General features: G+C 40.9%; 1 protein-coding gene across 1 annotated transcript in view; it reads right to left on the reverse strand.

The window, feature by feature from the left end:
* Positions 1 to 109: 109 nt before the first annotated feature.
* Positions 110 to 17,074, reverse strand: part of ITGAE (integrin subunit alpha E) — a 120,122-nt gene continuing 103,157 nt past the window's right edge. The window contains exons 22-27 of the mRNA XM_060204169.1: positions 6,319 to 6,451; positions 3,752 to 3,850; positions 2,690 to 2,769; positions 1,317 to 1,394; positions 550 to 610; positions 110 to 465 (exon numbers count right to left, since the gene is read on the reverse strand). Coding sequence (XP_060060152.1) covers positions 310 to 465; positions 550 to 610; positions 1,317 to 1,394; positions 2,690 to 2,769; positions 3,752 to 3,850; positions 6,319 to 6,451 — 607 coding nt within the window. The 3' untranslated portion in view covers positions 110 to 309. The remainder of the gene's footprint in view (positions 466 to 549; positions 611 to 1,316; positions 1,395 to 2,689; positions 2,770 to 3,751; positions 3,851 to 6,318; positions 6,452 to 17,074) is intronic.

Genomic DNA, 17,074 nt, shown 5'->3' on the forward strand with positions numbered 1-17,074 from the left:
TGGCGCAGTGGATAAGGCTTTGGGTTCTCAAGCATGAGGTCCCAAGTTCAATCCCCGGCCATACATGTACCAGAGTAATGTCGGGTTCTTTCTCTCTCTCCTATTATTTCTCATGAATAAATAATAAAATCTTAAAAAAAAAATCCAAAAGGTCCTTGCCAGAAAAAAGGTTCTCCACCCCTATTTTAAATGCTAAGTGGTTGATATTCTTTCTCAATGTGACTGCTGGTTTACTCCCAGTATGTTCTCAGGTTAATCTAATTTTTTACTCTTTGTAGCAGTCCAGTTTTTATGCCCTTGGGAATTTAGTCACTGGGAAAAAAAAATGTGTAAAAGTAAAGATCCGCTTGTAAGTACCTGTATCTGTGTCAGGTTCTTCACTTTCATGATCTTGAAACCTTGTAAATTGGTAGGAACACAAATTTGCAGCTGGAATTTAGCTCCAAAGAGATTTTCTCCATGTATCTGCAAAGTCAAATCAGTGGGAAGTCAAAGCTGGTGATGCCTTGCCAACAGGTAGCTTTGCAATGATGAGCACGAGGCACTTACGTTAAAGACAAATTCTTTGTGGCCAGAAAACTGGCTTGTCTTCATATACATGACAGATGGCCTGTAAATGAAAGGATATGTGTTGGGCCTCAGAGCCCTCTTTTCACTTTAAACAAACCTGAATATTGCCAGCTGGATATAGTAGAAGAGAGAGCACCAGGTCCTTAAGAGTAACCAAAGCTGAATGTCAATGTAAAGAGGATGGTGGACGTCTGACTCACGGGTAGAGCTCAGGACTTACATATGTGGGACCCCAGGTTCAATAAGATCCAGCACTGTTAACGTCCAAGTGATGTGCTAGTAGCTCTCTCTCCCTCCCCCTGTGTGTATGCACATAGAAATCTTTTTTTTAAATGTGTAAGTGGTGACTGTAGTTGGGATCAGATGGCATCTTCTGAATACTTATGTATTAATGGGAAAGATAGGAGGAGATAGAGATAGAAAAAGAACCAGATATCACTCTGGTACATGTGTTGCCAGGGATTGAACTTGAGACCTGTGCTTGAGAGTCCAATACTTTATCCACTGCACCACCTCCTGGACCACTCTCCTCCCTCCTTAGTATCACATTGATTGGCACTGTTCCTCCTTGATGACCATGATTGTGTTTCTAGGACCCAACTGTTAATGCCCAATAGTCCGGACTGTAAGCAGCCTTCTCCAGTGAAAGGCAGTTCTCACATTCATACTACACACAAACACACACTATTCACTGAAGAGAATGCCTCACACTGTCCCACAGACATTAGCTCCTTGAAACTACTTACTTGGGAAGAAGTGCAATAAAGGCATGCTTGAATCGAAGAGTGTGGTGCTTTCTGGCCAAAGACCTTCTTTCGTTGGAACTAGGAAACCAGAATGTCAGTTCATAGCACAGCTTATTTTATTATTATTATTTTTACCAGAGCACTGACTGCTCAGCTCTGGCTTATGGTAGTGGGGGTGAGGGTTTGAACCTGGGACTTTGGAGCCTAGGGCATGAGTCTCTTTGCATAGCAGTTATGCTGTATCTCCCCTGCCCCATAGCACAGATGACTTGTGTTCCAGCCCACATTTTGGCTTCCCAGTATCAGCAGTAAGATAAGACTCTTGAATTGTGGGGTGAATGAAATGGGCAAAGGAGATCAATTAAATGGTGATGGGTGGAATCTAAACTGCAGGTTCTGATCACCCTATAGCATAAACAAAAGTTGAAATATTATGTTGAATATCTGAAACTTGGTATTAGCCAAAGTCATAATAATGAAAAGTAACTCTTGGGCTGGGGTGTTAGTATAACAGTTATGCAAAAAGCCATCCATGCCTGAGGCACTGAAGATGATCAGGTTTAATTCCCAACATCACCATAAGGCAAAGCTGAGCAGTGCCTTGATTAAAAAACAATAATAATAATTGTTGTTTTTTAAGATTTTTGCTTATTTATTAATGAGAAAGATAGGAGGAGAGAAAGAACCAGGCATCGTTCTGGTCCATGTGCTGCTGGGATTGAACTCAGGACTTCATGTAGTACTTCTAACTCATGACAATCAAAAATATCTCCAGGGCAGTGCTAAAGATATCTCTCTGTTTTTCACCACTTCACTAATCAGCTCTGGTTTATGGTGGTATGGGGGATTGAACCTGAGACTTTGGAGCCTCAGGCATGAGAGTCTTTTTGCACAACCATTATGCTAACTTCCCCACCCCCTTTTCTCTCCCTCTCTATCTCTGTCTCTCACCCTCTATCAAAAGAGGGGAAAAAAAGTAGCCACCAGGAAACTAGAGTTGTGCAGACACTGAGCCCCAGCAATAACCTTGGTGGCAAAAAAAAAAAAAAAAAAAAAAAAAACCTCTAGGCATTTGGGGGTGGAGGCACAGACACAGAACCCTCCCCACTGAGAAATCCCAACAGCATACTTCGGCACACCCTCAAACATATGGAAGTTTTACCGATGGCAGAGCTTCTCTGAAGTTAGTTGAGCCAGAATTAGAACTCCAGTCCAAGGCTCAGTGTACCGGACTATACCATGGCTTTACTTTGTCAATGAAAGGACATTGCAGATACCTTGATACAGGAAAGGGAAAGACACTGCAGGGGTAGGAGCTTCCTGAGGGAGTCACTAAAGTTCCCCTTCTTGTATAGTGACAGGCGCTTACTTACTTGGTGACCATCACAGTGATGTTGGCTATCTTGTTTGGAACGGCATTCTCTTCCAGCTGCCAAACTACTAAAACATTCGCCTGTTTAAACCAAAATCAAAGAACAAACAAGGATCACAAGATACCTCTTTTTTAATTTATTTTTTTAATTATCTATTGGACAGAGACAGCCAGATATCAAGAGGGAAGGGGGTACAGTCACCTGCAGCACTGCTTCACCACTTGCAAAGCTTTCCCCCTGTAGGTGGGAACTAGGGGCTCAAACCCAGGCCCTCAACCACCAGATGTGCCACCACCCATCCCCCATGATTCTTTCTAAAGCACTTACATCTCAAACTGCTTCCTGACATGGGAAACATAATTTGTATTCTTCATCTCATCTTTTTTTTTTTTTTGCCTCCAGTGTTATTGCTGGGGCTGGGTGCTGGCACTACAAATCCACTGCTCCTGCAGGCCATTTTTTCCACTCTTCATAGGATAAGACAGAGAAATTGAGGGGAAGATAGAGAGGGGGAGAGAAAGATAAACACCTGCAGACCTGCTTCACCGCTTGTTGAAGCGACCCCTCTGCAAGTGGGGAGCTGGGAACTCCAAATGGGATCCTTGTGTGTGTCCTTACCCTTAGTACCTCATATTTTTGTAGCACCTTGCGCTTAGCACCTCTTATTTTTGTAGCAAAGCATACTTCTGCACCCATAATTTCAAGTAACCCTCACAATGCCAAGGATGAATAGGCAAGGCGGGCAGCATAACTCTCCTTTTATCTAACACAGTGAAGGAAACCAGAGATTTCCCGTTGCACAAAAATCACCACTGACAAGACAGAAACTCAATTTAGGGCTAAGGACTGGGTCTGATGTTCCTTCTGTAACACCCCCCATGCACTTCACTATACAGTCGACAGTTTGCCTGCAGCTGTATCCTCTAGCCCATCCTATGTTCACATCCGACTTGGCAGTTCTAAGAACCATCATCAAACCACAACTGAGAGATTCAAAGGGGGTTGGGATGTAAAGGACACCCACTCTTAGTGGTAAGAATCATCTAATTAAAGTAGACTTACGGATGACTTCTTGAATATGGGGTGACCAATCATGCAGTTCATCTCCACAACAGAAGCTGTTGGCTTAGGATCATTGCACTGAATATTTAGAGAAGGAGGCTGTTCAGACAGAAGACACTATTAAAATAGGAAAATGAGGAGGTGCTTCCTGTTTCCTCACACCAGTTCAGAAAACGATTTTCTTCACATGCCAGCATGCTAGTGACTGAAACACACATGAATCAGGCTTGGTTCCTGTCTTGCTCACAAACAGAACAGAAGGATTTTCTAGTAGATGGTTAGGAATTTACATACAGGGCCCAGGGAGTCGTTCTGTGAAAGTGGTACAGAGAAAAAGCGATAGAGAATTCCAACCAGCAGGCATCTGTAGTCTTCACAGGGAAAAAAAACCACTGGACCTGGGTATGGGACCAATGCCAATGGACCATTCTGAGATGCGGATATATCACTAGTTACATACTAGGTATACTAGTAGCACATCATTTGAGATACTTAGAAATGAATTTCACCCTTTTTCTATAATGGATACTGTGCTAGACTCAGCAGCCTAAGACCATCAAGGACACATCTGTAGTTTTACAAAGTTTGACAAAGTCAAACTTGTAATGTGATGAGGAAAACTGCACTGTGGTGCATCTTATCTAACAGGGAATTATATACATTATTAACATTTTAAAAAATATTTATTTATTCCCTTTTGTTGCCCTTGTTGTTTTATTGTTGTTATTGATGTCCTCGTTATTAGACAGGACAGAGAGAAATAGAGAGAGGAGGAGAGAAAGATAGACACCTGCAGACCTGTTTCACCACCTGTGAAGCGACTCCTCTGCAGGTAGGGAGCCGGGGGCTCGAAACGGAATCCTTATGCTGGTCCTTGCACTTTGCGCCACCTGCGCTTAACCTTCTGACTCCCACATTGTTAACATTTTATGAGGAAGGGAGGATTTCAGTTGAACAAAGTGGTGGTTTTTTTTGTTGCTGTTGTTTGTTTGTTTGTTTGTTTTACCACAACACTGATCAACTCTGGCTTATGGTGATACAGGGTGTCTGTCTTTCTCCCCCTCTGTCTTCCCCTCCTCTCATTTCTCTCTGTCCTATCCAACAACGACAACATCAATAACAACAACAATAACTACAACAACAATAAAAACAACAAGGGCAACAAAAAGGAAATAAATATTTAAAATTAACTAATTAATTAAATCTTTTAAAAAGACAGATGTGAAAAGTTGTGCTCAGAAACACTATCTGAAGCTCCATACATCAAATAGAGCCAGAGTCTGCCCCTCTTTGTCAAAATGACTTAGATTCTCTGACGAGAGTGAAATGGTTTCATGCCTGTGGATATGGTTTCAAATAGCAAAATTTTTGATCACTTATTATTTTAGAGCGCAAAATCTCTGTGTATCTCGGGATTCTTTAAAGCTGCAAAGGGTCCTTGAGAAAAACACTTTCTTTTTTAAAATTTAATTTATTTTTTATATATATTTGATAGGACAGAGAGAAATTGAGAGGGGAAAGGGAAAGAGAAAGGTAGAAAGAAAGGAAGATATCAGGAAGCGGGTGGTAGTGCAGTGGGTTAAGCGCACGTGGCACAAAGCAGAAGGACCTGCAAAAGGATCCCGGATCGAGCCCCTGGCTCCCTACCTGCAGGGGCGTTGCTTCATAAGCAGTGAAGCAGCTCTGCAGGTGTCTATCTTTCTCTCCCCCTCTCTGTCTTCCCCTCTTCTCTCGATTTCTCTTTGTCCTATCCAACAACGACGACATCAATAACAACAAAAATAATAACTACAACAATAAAAACAAGGGCAACAAAAGGGAATAAATAAATGAATAAATATTTTTAAAAAGAAAGAAAGAAAGACATCTACAGCACTGTTTCAGCACTCATAAAGCTTCCCCACTACAGGTGGGGCCAGGGGTTTAAACATGGATCCTTGCATATGTAAACGTGTATGGCAACCAAGTGTGCCACCACCCAGTCCTGAAACACTGTTTCTTGGTCTGTTGCAGCTGGCGTTGTGTCTGTGACACTGTGATGAATGCCAGGGAAGATTTTTTTACTTACCAGTTCAAGCTAATTTATTACAGATTATATCTCAGAACTCTGGTTAAGAAAGACTGCAGATAATAAAGTAATTAATTCAACTTAAATCAGGAAAATAATTATCCCCAGAGTGGGGAAGAAAGATTACAGGCAGGAAAAGATTTGTTCAACAAAATGGTACAATGGCATTATTCAACCATATAGTTGCACCAGAGAGGATTCATCTAGCTAACGAGTGTTTGCTGAGTAGACTAGGTTGCTACCAGAGGTAGGGAGCCCAGTTAGGTGGAAATCTCAAATAAAATAGGTAAGTCAGAAGGGATGGAGCCCATAGAAACTGTCATCAGAGTTACCTTTTGTGGGCAGGGGTAGATAGTATAATGGTTATGCAAAGAGACTATCATGCTTGAGGTTCTGAATTTCCAGGTTCAATCCCCTGCACCACCATAAGCCAGAGCTGAGAAGTGCTCTGGTTAAAAAAAAAAAAAAGAAAAAGAAAAAAGAAAGAGAAAAGAATTACCTTTTGTATCCTGTTAAAGAGCAAGTTTCTGGGGTAACTCAAAGCCATGTCGGTGAGGTAGGAATCTTCCCCAGAGTTAGTTAGGGAAATGTTCACGGTCAGCTCCTTGGTGAGACCCACAACCAGTTCTTCCCTGCACAACAAGGTAGCACACGCACATGCATGTATGTTACCAGTTTCATTAGTCTATAAAAATCCTGATGCAATATGATGGTATACTTTAACTGATTTCTTAGGTAAATTGCCTAAAGAATATATTTAACCTAAACTCCGGTCCTCAACTGAGAAAAACCACCTGGATTCCCATACTCACCTCAGTCACTGTGTGAGATGATCACAACAGTCACTATTTATTTAGGGCTAAGCACATGCCAGGGACTGTGCTCAACTAAGCCTCATAATAACCCTATGTAACAGTGCAGTCACGGTCCATTTCATAGAGAAGGACGCATGAGCCAAGGGAAGTTTATTAATTGGAAGCTTAGGAGCCTCAACAGTAATTTGAATCTAAATTCTCTCTGCCAGTTCACCGTGCTCCTAGGCTAGGTACTTTATTACAGAAATGCATCCATATCAGATCTCCATATAACTATGGAATATGTTCTCTGTGCCACTCTCCTTAACACTGGAGATCAACGGTGAAAAAGAAAAAAAAAAAAACAAAACATATAATTAAAAAAAAAAACTGTCCTTTGATCTCGGTTTTCCCAACCACAAAATGATTCAGCTGCTCCCGATTTAAAGGTGTGAATCTTCTCAGGCTGGAGAAGAGAAGACTTGGAGATCTGGGAGAACTGAGGTCCTGTGGGGCTCCCTACTGTAGAATCACTCTCCATAACTGTAACACTTTTAAAAATCTATTTACAGGACAGAGATAGCTAGAAATTAAAAGGAAGGGGAGATAGAGAGACACCTGCAGCACAGCTTCACCACTTGTGAAGCTCTCCCCCTGCAGATGGGAACCAGGGACTTGAACCTGGGTCCTTGAGCACTGTAACATGTGTGCTCAACCAGGTGCACCGCCATCTGGTCCCATCACTCTCCATAACTGAAATCTACAGGAAAGTATTAGCACAAAGCAAATGTATTAACCATCTGAAACACTGGAAGATAGAACGTGCAGTTCTGAGAAGTAATGTGCTATATTTTGTTGTTTTGTTTTCAGTCATAGTTGAAAAGAGGGTAGTTTGATTGGAGAGAGTAAACAAAGACATGGACTGTTATGGAAATCCATCTGAGAGATGGTACCTACCTGAAATAAAACAGTCATGGAGATAGAGATACAGGGTAGAAACCAGAGGTGGTAAAAATGTACAGCAGACAAAAAAAGAGAATGGAATTCACCTGTGTGAGGTCCCAAGTTCAATTTCAGCACCACATATACAGGAATAGTGCACTGGCTCTCTCTCTCTCTCTCTCTCATTAAAATAAAAATTATTTGGGGCCAGGTGGTGGCACACTGGGTTAAGAGCACATAATATGAAGCGCAAGGATCCCAGTTCGATCCCCCGGCTCCCTGCCTGCAGGAGGGTCGCTTCACAAGCGGTGAATCAAGCCTGCAGGTGTCTTTCTCTCTCCCTATCTTCTTTTCTCTCAATTTCTCTCTGTCCTATCCAAAAATAAATAGATAAATAAATAAATAAAAACTATTTTAAAATGTTTCAATACAGTGTGCAAGGATCTGGGTTCAAACCCCTGGCCCCCACTTGCAGGGGAAGAGTTTCACGAGTGGTGAAGCAGTGGTGACTCTCTGTCTCTTTCCCTCTATCTCCCTCTCGCCTCTCAATTTTTCTGTCTCTATCCAATAATAAATAAATAAAAATTTAAAAAATAGGAAAAATATTTAAAACAAACAAAAAATGTTTAAAGAGACTAGGGGCTGGGCGGTGGTTTACCCAGTAAAGCACATATAATACTAAACACAAGGACCCTCGCAAGGATCTGGGTTCGAGCTCCGGGCTCCCTACCTGCAGGGGGGATGCTTCACAAGTGGTGAAGCAGGTCTGCAGGTGTCTTTCTCTCCCCCTTTCTGTCTCCCCCTCTTCTCTCAATTTCTCTCTGTTCTATCCCATAAAGTAGAAAAAAAATGCCTGCCAGGAGCAGTGAATCTCTAATGCCAGCATCACACCCCAGCCAATAACCTTGGAGGCAAAAAAAAAAAAAAAGATAGAGTGAAATCATAGGGCAGGGGTAGATAGCATAATGGTTATGCAAACAGACTCTCATGCCTGAGGCTCCAAAGTCCCAGTTTCAATCCCCTGCACCACCATAAGCCAGAGCTGAGCAGTGCTCTGGTGTTTCTCTCTGTCTCTATCTGCATCTCTCTCAAAAAAAAAATTAAAAAAAAAGATTTATAAAAGAGAGAGAGAATGAAATCATGGATAAGTCTGACTTTCCAGCTTGAATGATTAAGTGCTGTTATTCGTGAAGAAGAGAGAAAAAAGAGGGTGAAAGAGACCAATGAGTTCAGTCTGGGGGCACAATGAGCAGTATCCGTTGGACAGAAAGACAGAAATGTTAAAATGTCGTTTGGGTGTATTGTTCTAGTTCCAGAGGACAGATCTAAGAGTCGCTGGAATATTTAAGAGTCCTTCACCTGTTATTTCAGAGAACCCTGAATACAAACATTTATGCAAGCCTATATAGCCTTCTTGGCACAAAGGTCTGTAGTTTTCCTTAGACTTTATGAAAGCCATGTCAACATAAAAGTTTTAAAAAAAATTGCACCATAGTCCAGGAGGTGGCGCAGTGGTAAAGCTTTGGACTCTCAAGCATGAGGTCCCGAGTTTGATCCCTAGCAGCACATGTGCCAGAGTGATGTCTGGTTCTTTCTCTCTCCTCCTATCTTTTTTTTTTTTTTTTTCTTTTTTATTTATTTTTTTTATTTAAGAAAGGATTAATTAACAAAACCATAGGGTAGGAGGGGTACAACTCCACACAATTCCCACCGCCCAATCTCCATATCCCACCCCCTCCCCCCGATAGCTTTCCCATTCTCTATCCCTCTGGGAGCATGGACCCAGGGTCATTGAGGGTTGCAGAAGGTAGAAGGTCTGGCTTCTGTAATTGCTTCCTCGCTGAACATGGGCGTTGACTGGTCGGTCCATACTCCCAGTCTGCCTCTCTCTTTCCCTAGTAGGATGGGTCTCTGGGGAAGCTGAGCTCCAGGACACATTGGTGGGGTCTTCAATCCAGGGAAGTCTGGCCGGCATCCTGATGACACCTGGAACCTGGTGACTGAAAAGAGAGTTAACATACAAAGCCAAACAAATTGTTGAGCAATCATGGACCCAAAGCTTGGAAAAGTGGAGAGGAAGTATTAGGGAGGTACTCACTGCAAACTCTAGTATACTTCTGCTTTCTTACTTTGGTGCCATACTCCAAACTCAGTCAATTTCTGCTTTGCGTTTCTACATCTTCTTTTTTTTTTTTTTACATGCATAACATTCCCCAGATTCCCATTTAGCAATACAACCCCCACTATTTCATTCATCATTTTTCATGGACCTGTATTCTCCCCACCCACCCACCCACCCCAGAGTCTTTTACTTTGGTGTAATACTCCAATTCCATTTCAGGTTCAACTTGTGTTTTCTTTTCTAATCTTGTTTTTCAACTTCGGGCTGAGAGTGAGATCATCCCATATTCATCCTTCTGTTTCTGACTTATTTCACTCAACATGATTTTTTCAAGGTCCATCCAAGATCGGCTGAAAACGGTGAAGTCACCATTTTTTACAGCTGAGTAGTATTCCATTGTGTATATATACCACAACTTGCTCAGCCACTCATCTGTTGTTGGACACCTGGGTTGCTTCCAGGTTTTGGCTATTACAAATTGTGCTGCCAAGAACATATGTGTACACAGATCTTTTTAGATGGATGTGTTGGGTTCCTTAGGATATATCCCCAGGAGGGTAATTGCAGGGTCATAGGGTAGGTCCATTTCTAGCCTTCTGAGAGTTCTCCAGACTGTTCTCCACAGAGGTTGGACCAATTGACATTCCCACCAGCAGTGCAGGAGGGTTCATTTGACCCCACATCCTCTCCAGCATTTGCTGCTGTTACCTTTTCTGATGTGTGACATTCTCACAGGAGTGAAGTGATATCTCATTGTTGTCTTGATTTGCATTTCTCTGACAATCAGAGACTTGGAGCATTTTTTCATGTGTTTCTCGGCCTTTTGGATCTCTTCTGTGGTGAATATTCTGTCCAATTCCTCCCCCCATTTTTGGATGGGGTTATTTGTTGTCTTGTTGTTGAGTCTGGTAAGCTCTTTATATATGTTGGTTATTAAACTCTTATCTGATGTATGGCATGTAAAGATCTTCTCCCATTCTGTGAGGGGTCTCTTGATTTGGGTAGTGGTTTCTTTTGCTGTGAAGAAGCTTTTTAATTTGATGTAGTCCCATAGGTTTATACTTGCCTTAGTCTTCCTTGTAATTGGATTCGTTTAATTGAAAATGTCTTTAAAATTTATGCGGAAAAAAGTTCTTCCAATATTTTCCTCTAAGTATCTGATAGTTTCTGGTCTAACATCCAAGTCCTTGATCCACTTGGAATTTACTTTTGTATTTGGTGAAATACAGTGATTCAGCTTCATTCTTCTGCATGTTTCAACCCATTGTTTCCAACACCATTTGTTGAAGAGACTCTGCTTTCCCCATGTAATAGTCTGGGCCCCTTTGTCAAAGATTAGATGTCCATAGGTGTGGGGCCTCATTTCTGGGCTCTCAATTCTATTCCACTGGTCAGTGTGTCTGTTCATGTTCCAGTACCAAGCAGTTTTGATGACAATGGCCCTATAATACAGTTTGAGATCTGGCAGTGTGATGCCTCCGGTTCTGTTCTTTTTTCTCAAGATTGTTTTGGCAATTCTAGGTCTTTTCTGGTTCCAGATAAACATTTGTAGCATTTGTTCTATTCTCCTAAAAAATGTGCTTGGGATCTTGATGGGGATAGCATTAAATTTGTAGATGGCTCTGGGTAATATATTCATTTTGATGATGTTAATTCTTCCAACCCATGAGCATGGAATATCTTTCCACTTCTTTGTGTCTTTTTCAATTTCTTTGAGTAGTGACTCATAATTTTCAGTATACAAGTCTTTCACTTCTTTGGTTAGGTTTATTCCTAGATATTTTATTGTTTTTGTTGCTATAGAAAAAGGAACTGATTTCTGGATTTCAATTTCTTCTAACTTAGTGTTTGCATAGAGGAATGCCACTGACTTTTGAATGTTAATTTTATAGCCTGACACATTACTGTATTGCCTGATGATTTCCAAAAGCTTCTTGCTAGATTCCTTAGGTTTTTCCATGTATACTATCATGTCATCTGCAAATAAGGAGAGTTTGACTTCTTCTCTTCCAATCTGTATTCCTTTAATTCCTTGCTCCTGCCTGATTGCTATGGCAAGAACTTCCAACACTATGTTGAATAGTAATGGTGATAGTGGGCAGCCCTGTCTAGTACCTGATCTAAGGGGAAATGCTTCCAGTTTTTCACCATTGAGTATGATGTTGGCTGTAGGTTTGCTATATATAGACTCCACTATCTTCAGGAATTTTCCATCTATTCCTATTTTTTGTAGTGTTTTGATCATAAAGGGATGTTGTATTTTGTCAAAGGCTTTCTCTGCATCTATTGATATGACCATGTGGTTTTTGGTCTTGCTTTTGTTGATGTGGTGGATCACATTGATTGATTTACGTATATTAAACCAACCTTGCATGCCTGGGATAAACCCCACTTGGTCATGATGAACAATCTTTTTGATATACTGCTGTATCCGGTTGGCTAGAATTTTGTTCAATATTTTCGCATCTATGTTCATCAGAGATATTGGTCTGTAGTTTTCTTTTTTGGTTGTGTCCCTGTCTGCTTTTGGTATCAGGGTGATGTTGGCTTCATAGAAGCTGGCAGGGAGTATTCCAGTGTCTTCAATCTTCTGGAAGACTTTTAAAAGTAGAGGTATTAGTTCTTCTTTGAAAGTTTTGTAGAATTCATTTGTAAAACCATCTGGTCCAGGACTTTTATTTTTGGGAAGATTTTTGATAACTGTTTCAATTTCATTAGCTGTGATGGGCCTGTTCATGTTATCCACTTCCTCTTTACTTAGTTTTGGAAGTTGGTAGGTATCTAGGAAATCATTCATTTCTTCCAGGTTCTCTAACTTGGTGGCATATAGTTGTTCACAGAAGCCTCGCATGATATGTTGAATTTCTGCAGTGTCTGTTGTGATATCTCCTCTTTCATTTACTATCTGATTTATTTGGGTCTTCTCCCTTTTTTGTTTTGTGAGTCTGGCTAAAGGTTTGTCGATTTTGTTTACTCTTTCGAAGAACCAACATTTACTTTCATTGATCTTTTGTATGGTTTTCCTATTCTCAATGTTATTTATTTCTGCCCTAACTTTAGTAATTTCTGTCCTTCTGGTTGCTTTAGGGTTCCTTTGTTGTTCTTCTTCTAGGTCTTTAAGATGTGCAATCAGGCTGTTTATTTGTGCCTTTTCTTGTTTCCTAATGTGTGCTTGTATAGCTATGAACTTCCCTCTTAGGACTGCTTTAGCTGTGTCCCAAATATTTTGATAGCTTGTGTCTTCATTTTCATTGAACTCTCGAAACATTTTGATTTCTTCCTTGATTTCCTCTTTGACCCAGAAGTTGTTAAGAAGTGTACTGTTGAGCTTCCACATTTTGGCACTGTTACTAATCTTTTGTTGATTGTTAAGTGTTAGTTTAATTCCACTGTGGTCTGAGAAGATGCTTGGGATGATTTCAGTGCTCTTGAATAGGCTGATGCTGTCTTTGTGGTCCAACATATGGTCTATCCTTGAGAATGATCCATGTGGATTTGAGTAAAATGTGTATTCCAGTTTCTTGGGATGAATGACTCTGAAAATGTCCAATAGTTCTAGTTTATCTATCTCTTCATTTAGCTCCCTTATGTCTTTACTGATTTTCTTCCTGGATGATCTGTCAAGTTGAGATAGTGGGGTGTTGAAGTCCCCTACTATGATTGTGTTACTGTTAATATATTGCTGTAGCTCTTTCAGTAGAAGTTTGATGTATTTAGATGGCTTCTCATTGGGTGCATAGATATTAATAATTGTTAAGTCCTCTTGATTGACTGATCCTCTGAGCATTAAGTAGTGTCCATTCCTATCTTTTTTAATCTTATGTATTTTAAAGTCTATCATGTCAGATATGAGAATAGCTGTTCCTGCCCTTTTTTGTGGGCCATTGGCTTGAATGATAGTTTTCCATCCTTTCACTTTAAGTCTGTGTTTGTCTTGTTGTGTTAGGTGAGTTTCCTGTAGACAACATATTGTTGGGTTGTGTTTTCTGATCCATCTTCCTACTCTGTGTCTTTTAATAGGTGAATTCAGGCCATTCACATTTATTGATATCAAAGATTGAAGATATTTTAACGCCATTCTTGTAGAGTTTTAGAGTGTTTTGATATATGTTCTATTTGTGGTGGTCTGGTTGTTTATAGGAAACCTTTCAGAACTTCTTTCAAGGCAGGCTTGGTGATGGTTGCTTCCTTCAACTGTTGCTTGTCTGAGAAGGTTTTGATGCTTCCATCTAGTCTGAATGACAATCTAGCAGGATATAGTATTCTTGGCTGAAAGCCTTTCTCATTGAGCACTCGATAGATATCTTGCCATTCTCTTCTGGCCTGTAGTGTTTGTATGGAGAAGTCTGCTGCTAATCTTATGGGTTTTCCTTTGTAGGTGACTCTTTGTTTTTCTCTTGCAGCCTTGAGGATCCTTTCTTTATCCTTATTCCTTTCCAATCTAAGTATGACATGTCTTGGTGTCTTTAGGTCTGGGTTAATTCTGTTTGGGACCCTCTGGGCTTCTTGAATCTTTATGTCTTTGGTGTTGTCTAGACTAGAGAAATTTTCAGCTATTATGGCCTGGAGAACGCTTTCTTCCTCCCCTTCTCTTTCTTCCTCTGGTAAGCCAATAATGCGTATATTGTTTCTTTTGAAGTCATCCCATAGGACTCTGTTGTTGTTTTCAGCATCTCTTAATCTCTTTTTGAGATCTCTTACTTCTTTTTTAGTTGTCTCTAATTCATCCTCAATCTTGCTAATTCTGTCTTCAGCCTCATTGATTCTATTCTCTCTGCCCTCTACTGCTTTCTGGAGTTCATCTATTTTGTTGCCCTGCTCTGATACTGTTTTAGCTTGTTCAGCTAGTTGCCTTCTTAGCTCAGCAATTTCAGCTTTCAGCTCTCTAATAACCATGAGATTATTAGAATTTTCTTCCATATTCTCATTTGTTGTTCCTGCAGTTCTGATTACAATTTTTTCAAATTCTTTACTCACTCCTGTTATTATTTCCTTAGCTAATGTTTGGATGTTGAACTCGTTGTTTTGTGCTTCGCCCTCTGGAGGACTTTTAGCTGGACTCTTGTCCTGGTTCGAGTCTCCATTATTTTTTCTTGTTGTTTTAACCATTTTATATAAGTTAACAGTTTTTTCAATCCCTGAGTTGGAGTTCAGTGGTGTAAAAGCCTTTTTTTTTCCCCCTGTAGGCTATGGTAGCCTGAGGGCTTTTAAACTATCAATAGGCTTCTTGGCTTAATCAATGACTCCTGACCAAGAGATAAAGCAGGGTGTGGCAGAGATAATCCAGTGGTTATGCAAAGAGACTTTCACAGTCCTTCAGCTATGCCACTGAGGTATAGGTCTTCTCCTGAGTTTCTCGGTTAGATCTCTGTGCCCTGGTGTCCCTCCCTGTTGCTGCTCCAGATTCTGAGGGTAGTAGCAATGGAGACTCAGAGTTGTACTTGGTGAGTCTCTGGGGAGTCCTTTCCTCCCTTCAGCTGTCCCCTTGTTGGTGGAGCAGACTGGAGGTGGTGTCTCCACTGACAAACTGTCGAACTGTTAGCAGTCACTTAATCTCTCCTTAGGCCCCTCTCTCCTCTCTGTCACCAGCCACGCGTGTTTGTACTCACGGGTGATTTACTGGGTTTCTGTGGTCATTCTAGTCCTGTCTTGTTTCGGTCCGGGTGGTCTCCTTTGGTATTCCTAGTTGATCCGGGAGAGGAGAGGAGAGCTCTCTCCTCCTATCTTTCTCATAAATAAATAAAATCTTAAAAAAAAAATTGCACCAAAGTAAAAGACTCTGGGTTGGGAGTAGGGGGAGAATTCAGGTCCTGGATGGCAGAGGACCTAGTGAAGGTTGTATTGTTGTGTGAAAAACTGAGAAATGTTATGCATGTACAAACAACTGTATTTACTGTCGACTGTAAAACATTAATCCCCCAATAAAGAAATGAAAAAAAAAGACCTAGATGGTTATTTTATTTTATTATTATTTTTTAAATATTTATTTTATTTATTCCCTTTTGTTGCCCTTGTTTTATTGTTGTAGTTATTATTGTTGTTGTCGTTGTTGGATAGGAGCCGGAGTTCGAACCGGGATCCTTATGCTGGTCCTTGTGCTTTGCGCCACCTACGCTTAACCCGCTGCGCTACAGCCCGACTCCCAGTTATTTTATTTTAAGGAAAGACTGCTTACCATGTTACACTAGCAGGTGATTCAAGGCCACTGTGCTGTATCTGTTTGGCAAGGAGTTGGTTGGGGAGATGGAGGTTGGTTACAATTAATTCCCTGTTAGAAACAGCTGTGTCTGCATGCTAGGCTGCATTTCTCCAGTACTCAAAAATCTTGAATAGGATATTTTTTATTTTAGGTGTTTTTATTTTTAAAAGGTTTTATTTATTTTTAATTATTTTTAATATTTATTCCCTTTTGTTGCCCTTATTGTTTTATTGTTGTAGTTATTATTGTTGTTGTTGATGTCATCATTGTTGGAGAGAGAAATGTTGTTGACAGACAGAAATGGAGAGAAATGTTGTTGACAGAGAGAAATGGAGAGAGGAGGGGAAGACAGAGGGGGGAGAGAAAGACAGACACCTGCCTACCTGCTTCACCACCTATGAGGCAACTCCCCTGCAGGTGGGGAGCTGGGGCCTCGAACCAGGATCCTTAAGCCAGTCCTTGTGCTTTGCGCCACCTGCGCTTAACCCGCTGCGCTACCACCAGACTCCCTTATTTATTTATTAATGAGGAAGCTAGGAGGAGAGAAAAAACCAGACATCACCCTGGTACATGTGCTACCTGGGATTGAACTCAGGACCTCATGCTTGAGAGTCCAGTGCCTCAGCCACTGTGCCACCTCCTGGACTACAGGTGTTTTTTTTTTTAATTTTTAATTTATTTTATTTTAATGAAAGAGAGATACAGGGAGAAATATAAAAAGAGAGGGAGAGGGAGAAAGAAAGAGAGAGGAAAAAAAACACTAAAGCCCTACTCAGCTCTGGCTTATGATGTACTGGGGATCAAGCCTAGAACCTCAGAGCCTCAGGCGTGAAAGTATTAAGAACCTTTATGCTATCTCCACAGTTTTTCTTCTTTCTTTCTCTCTTTCTTTCTTTTTTAATTTACGGGGGCTAATGCTTTACAGTGCAGTCACTGACATATGCATATTATTTTACTATGCACTAGGCTCTCAAAATTTCCTTCCTTCCCTCCCTCCTCTCCTTCCCAGAGTCCTTTGCTTTGATTAGAATAGGATCTTTAATGATTGAGATGGGCCGTGCTAAAGCATCCATGACTGAAGCACAAGTCTTGCAAATGTCTATGAGAGAGTTTACAAGAGAGGGGCATACTTCCCACTGATGACCACTCCCTTCACTGGTCTTCAGTCCCAAATGACACACACAGCACTACATAGTCT

The sequence above is a fragment of the Erinaceus europaeus genome, chromosome 12 (assembly GCF_950295315.1).
Source record: "Erinaceus europaeus chromosome 12, mEriEur2.1, whole genome shotgun sequence".
NCBI classification, from domain to species: Eukaryota; Metazoa; Chordata; class Mammalia; order Eulipotyphla; family Erinaceidae; genus Erinaceus; species Erinaceus europaeus.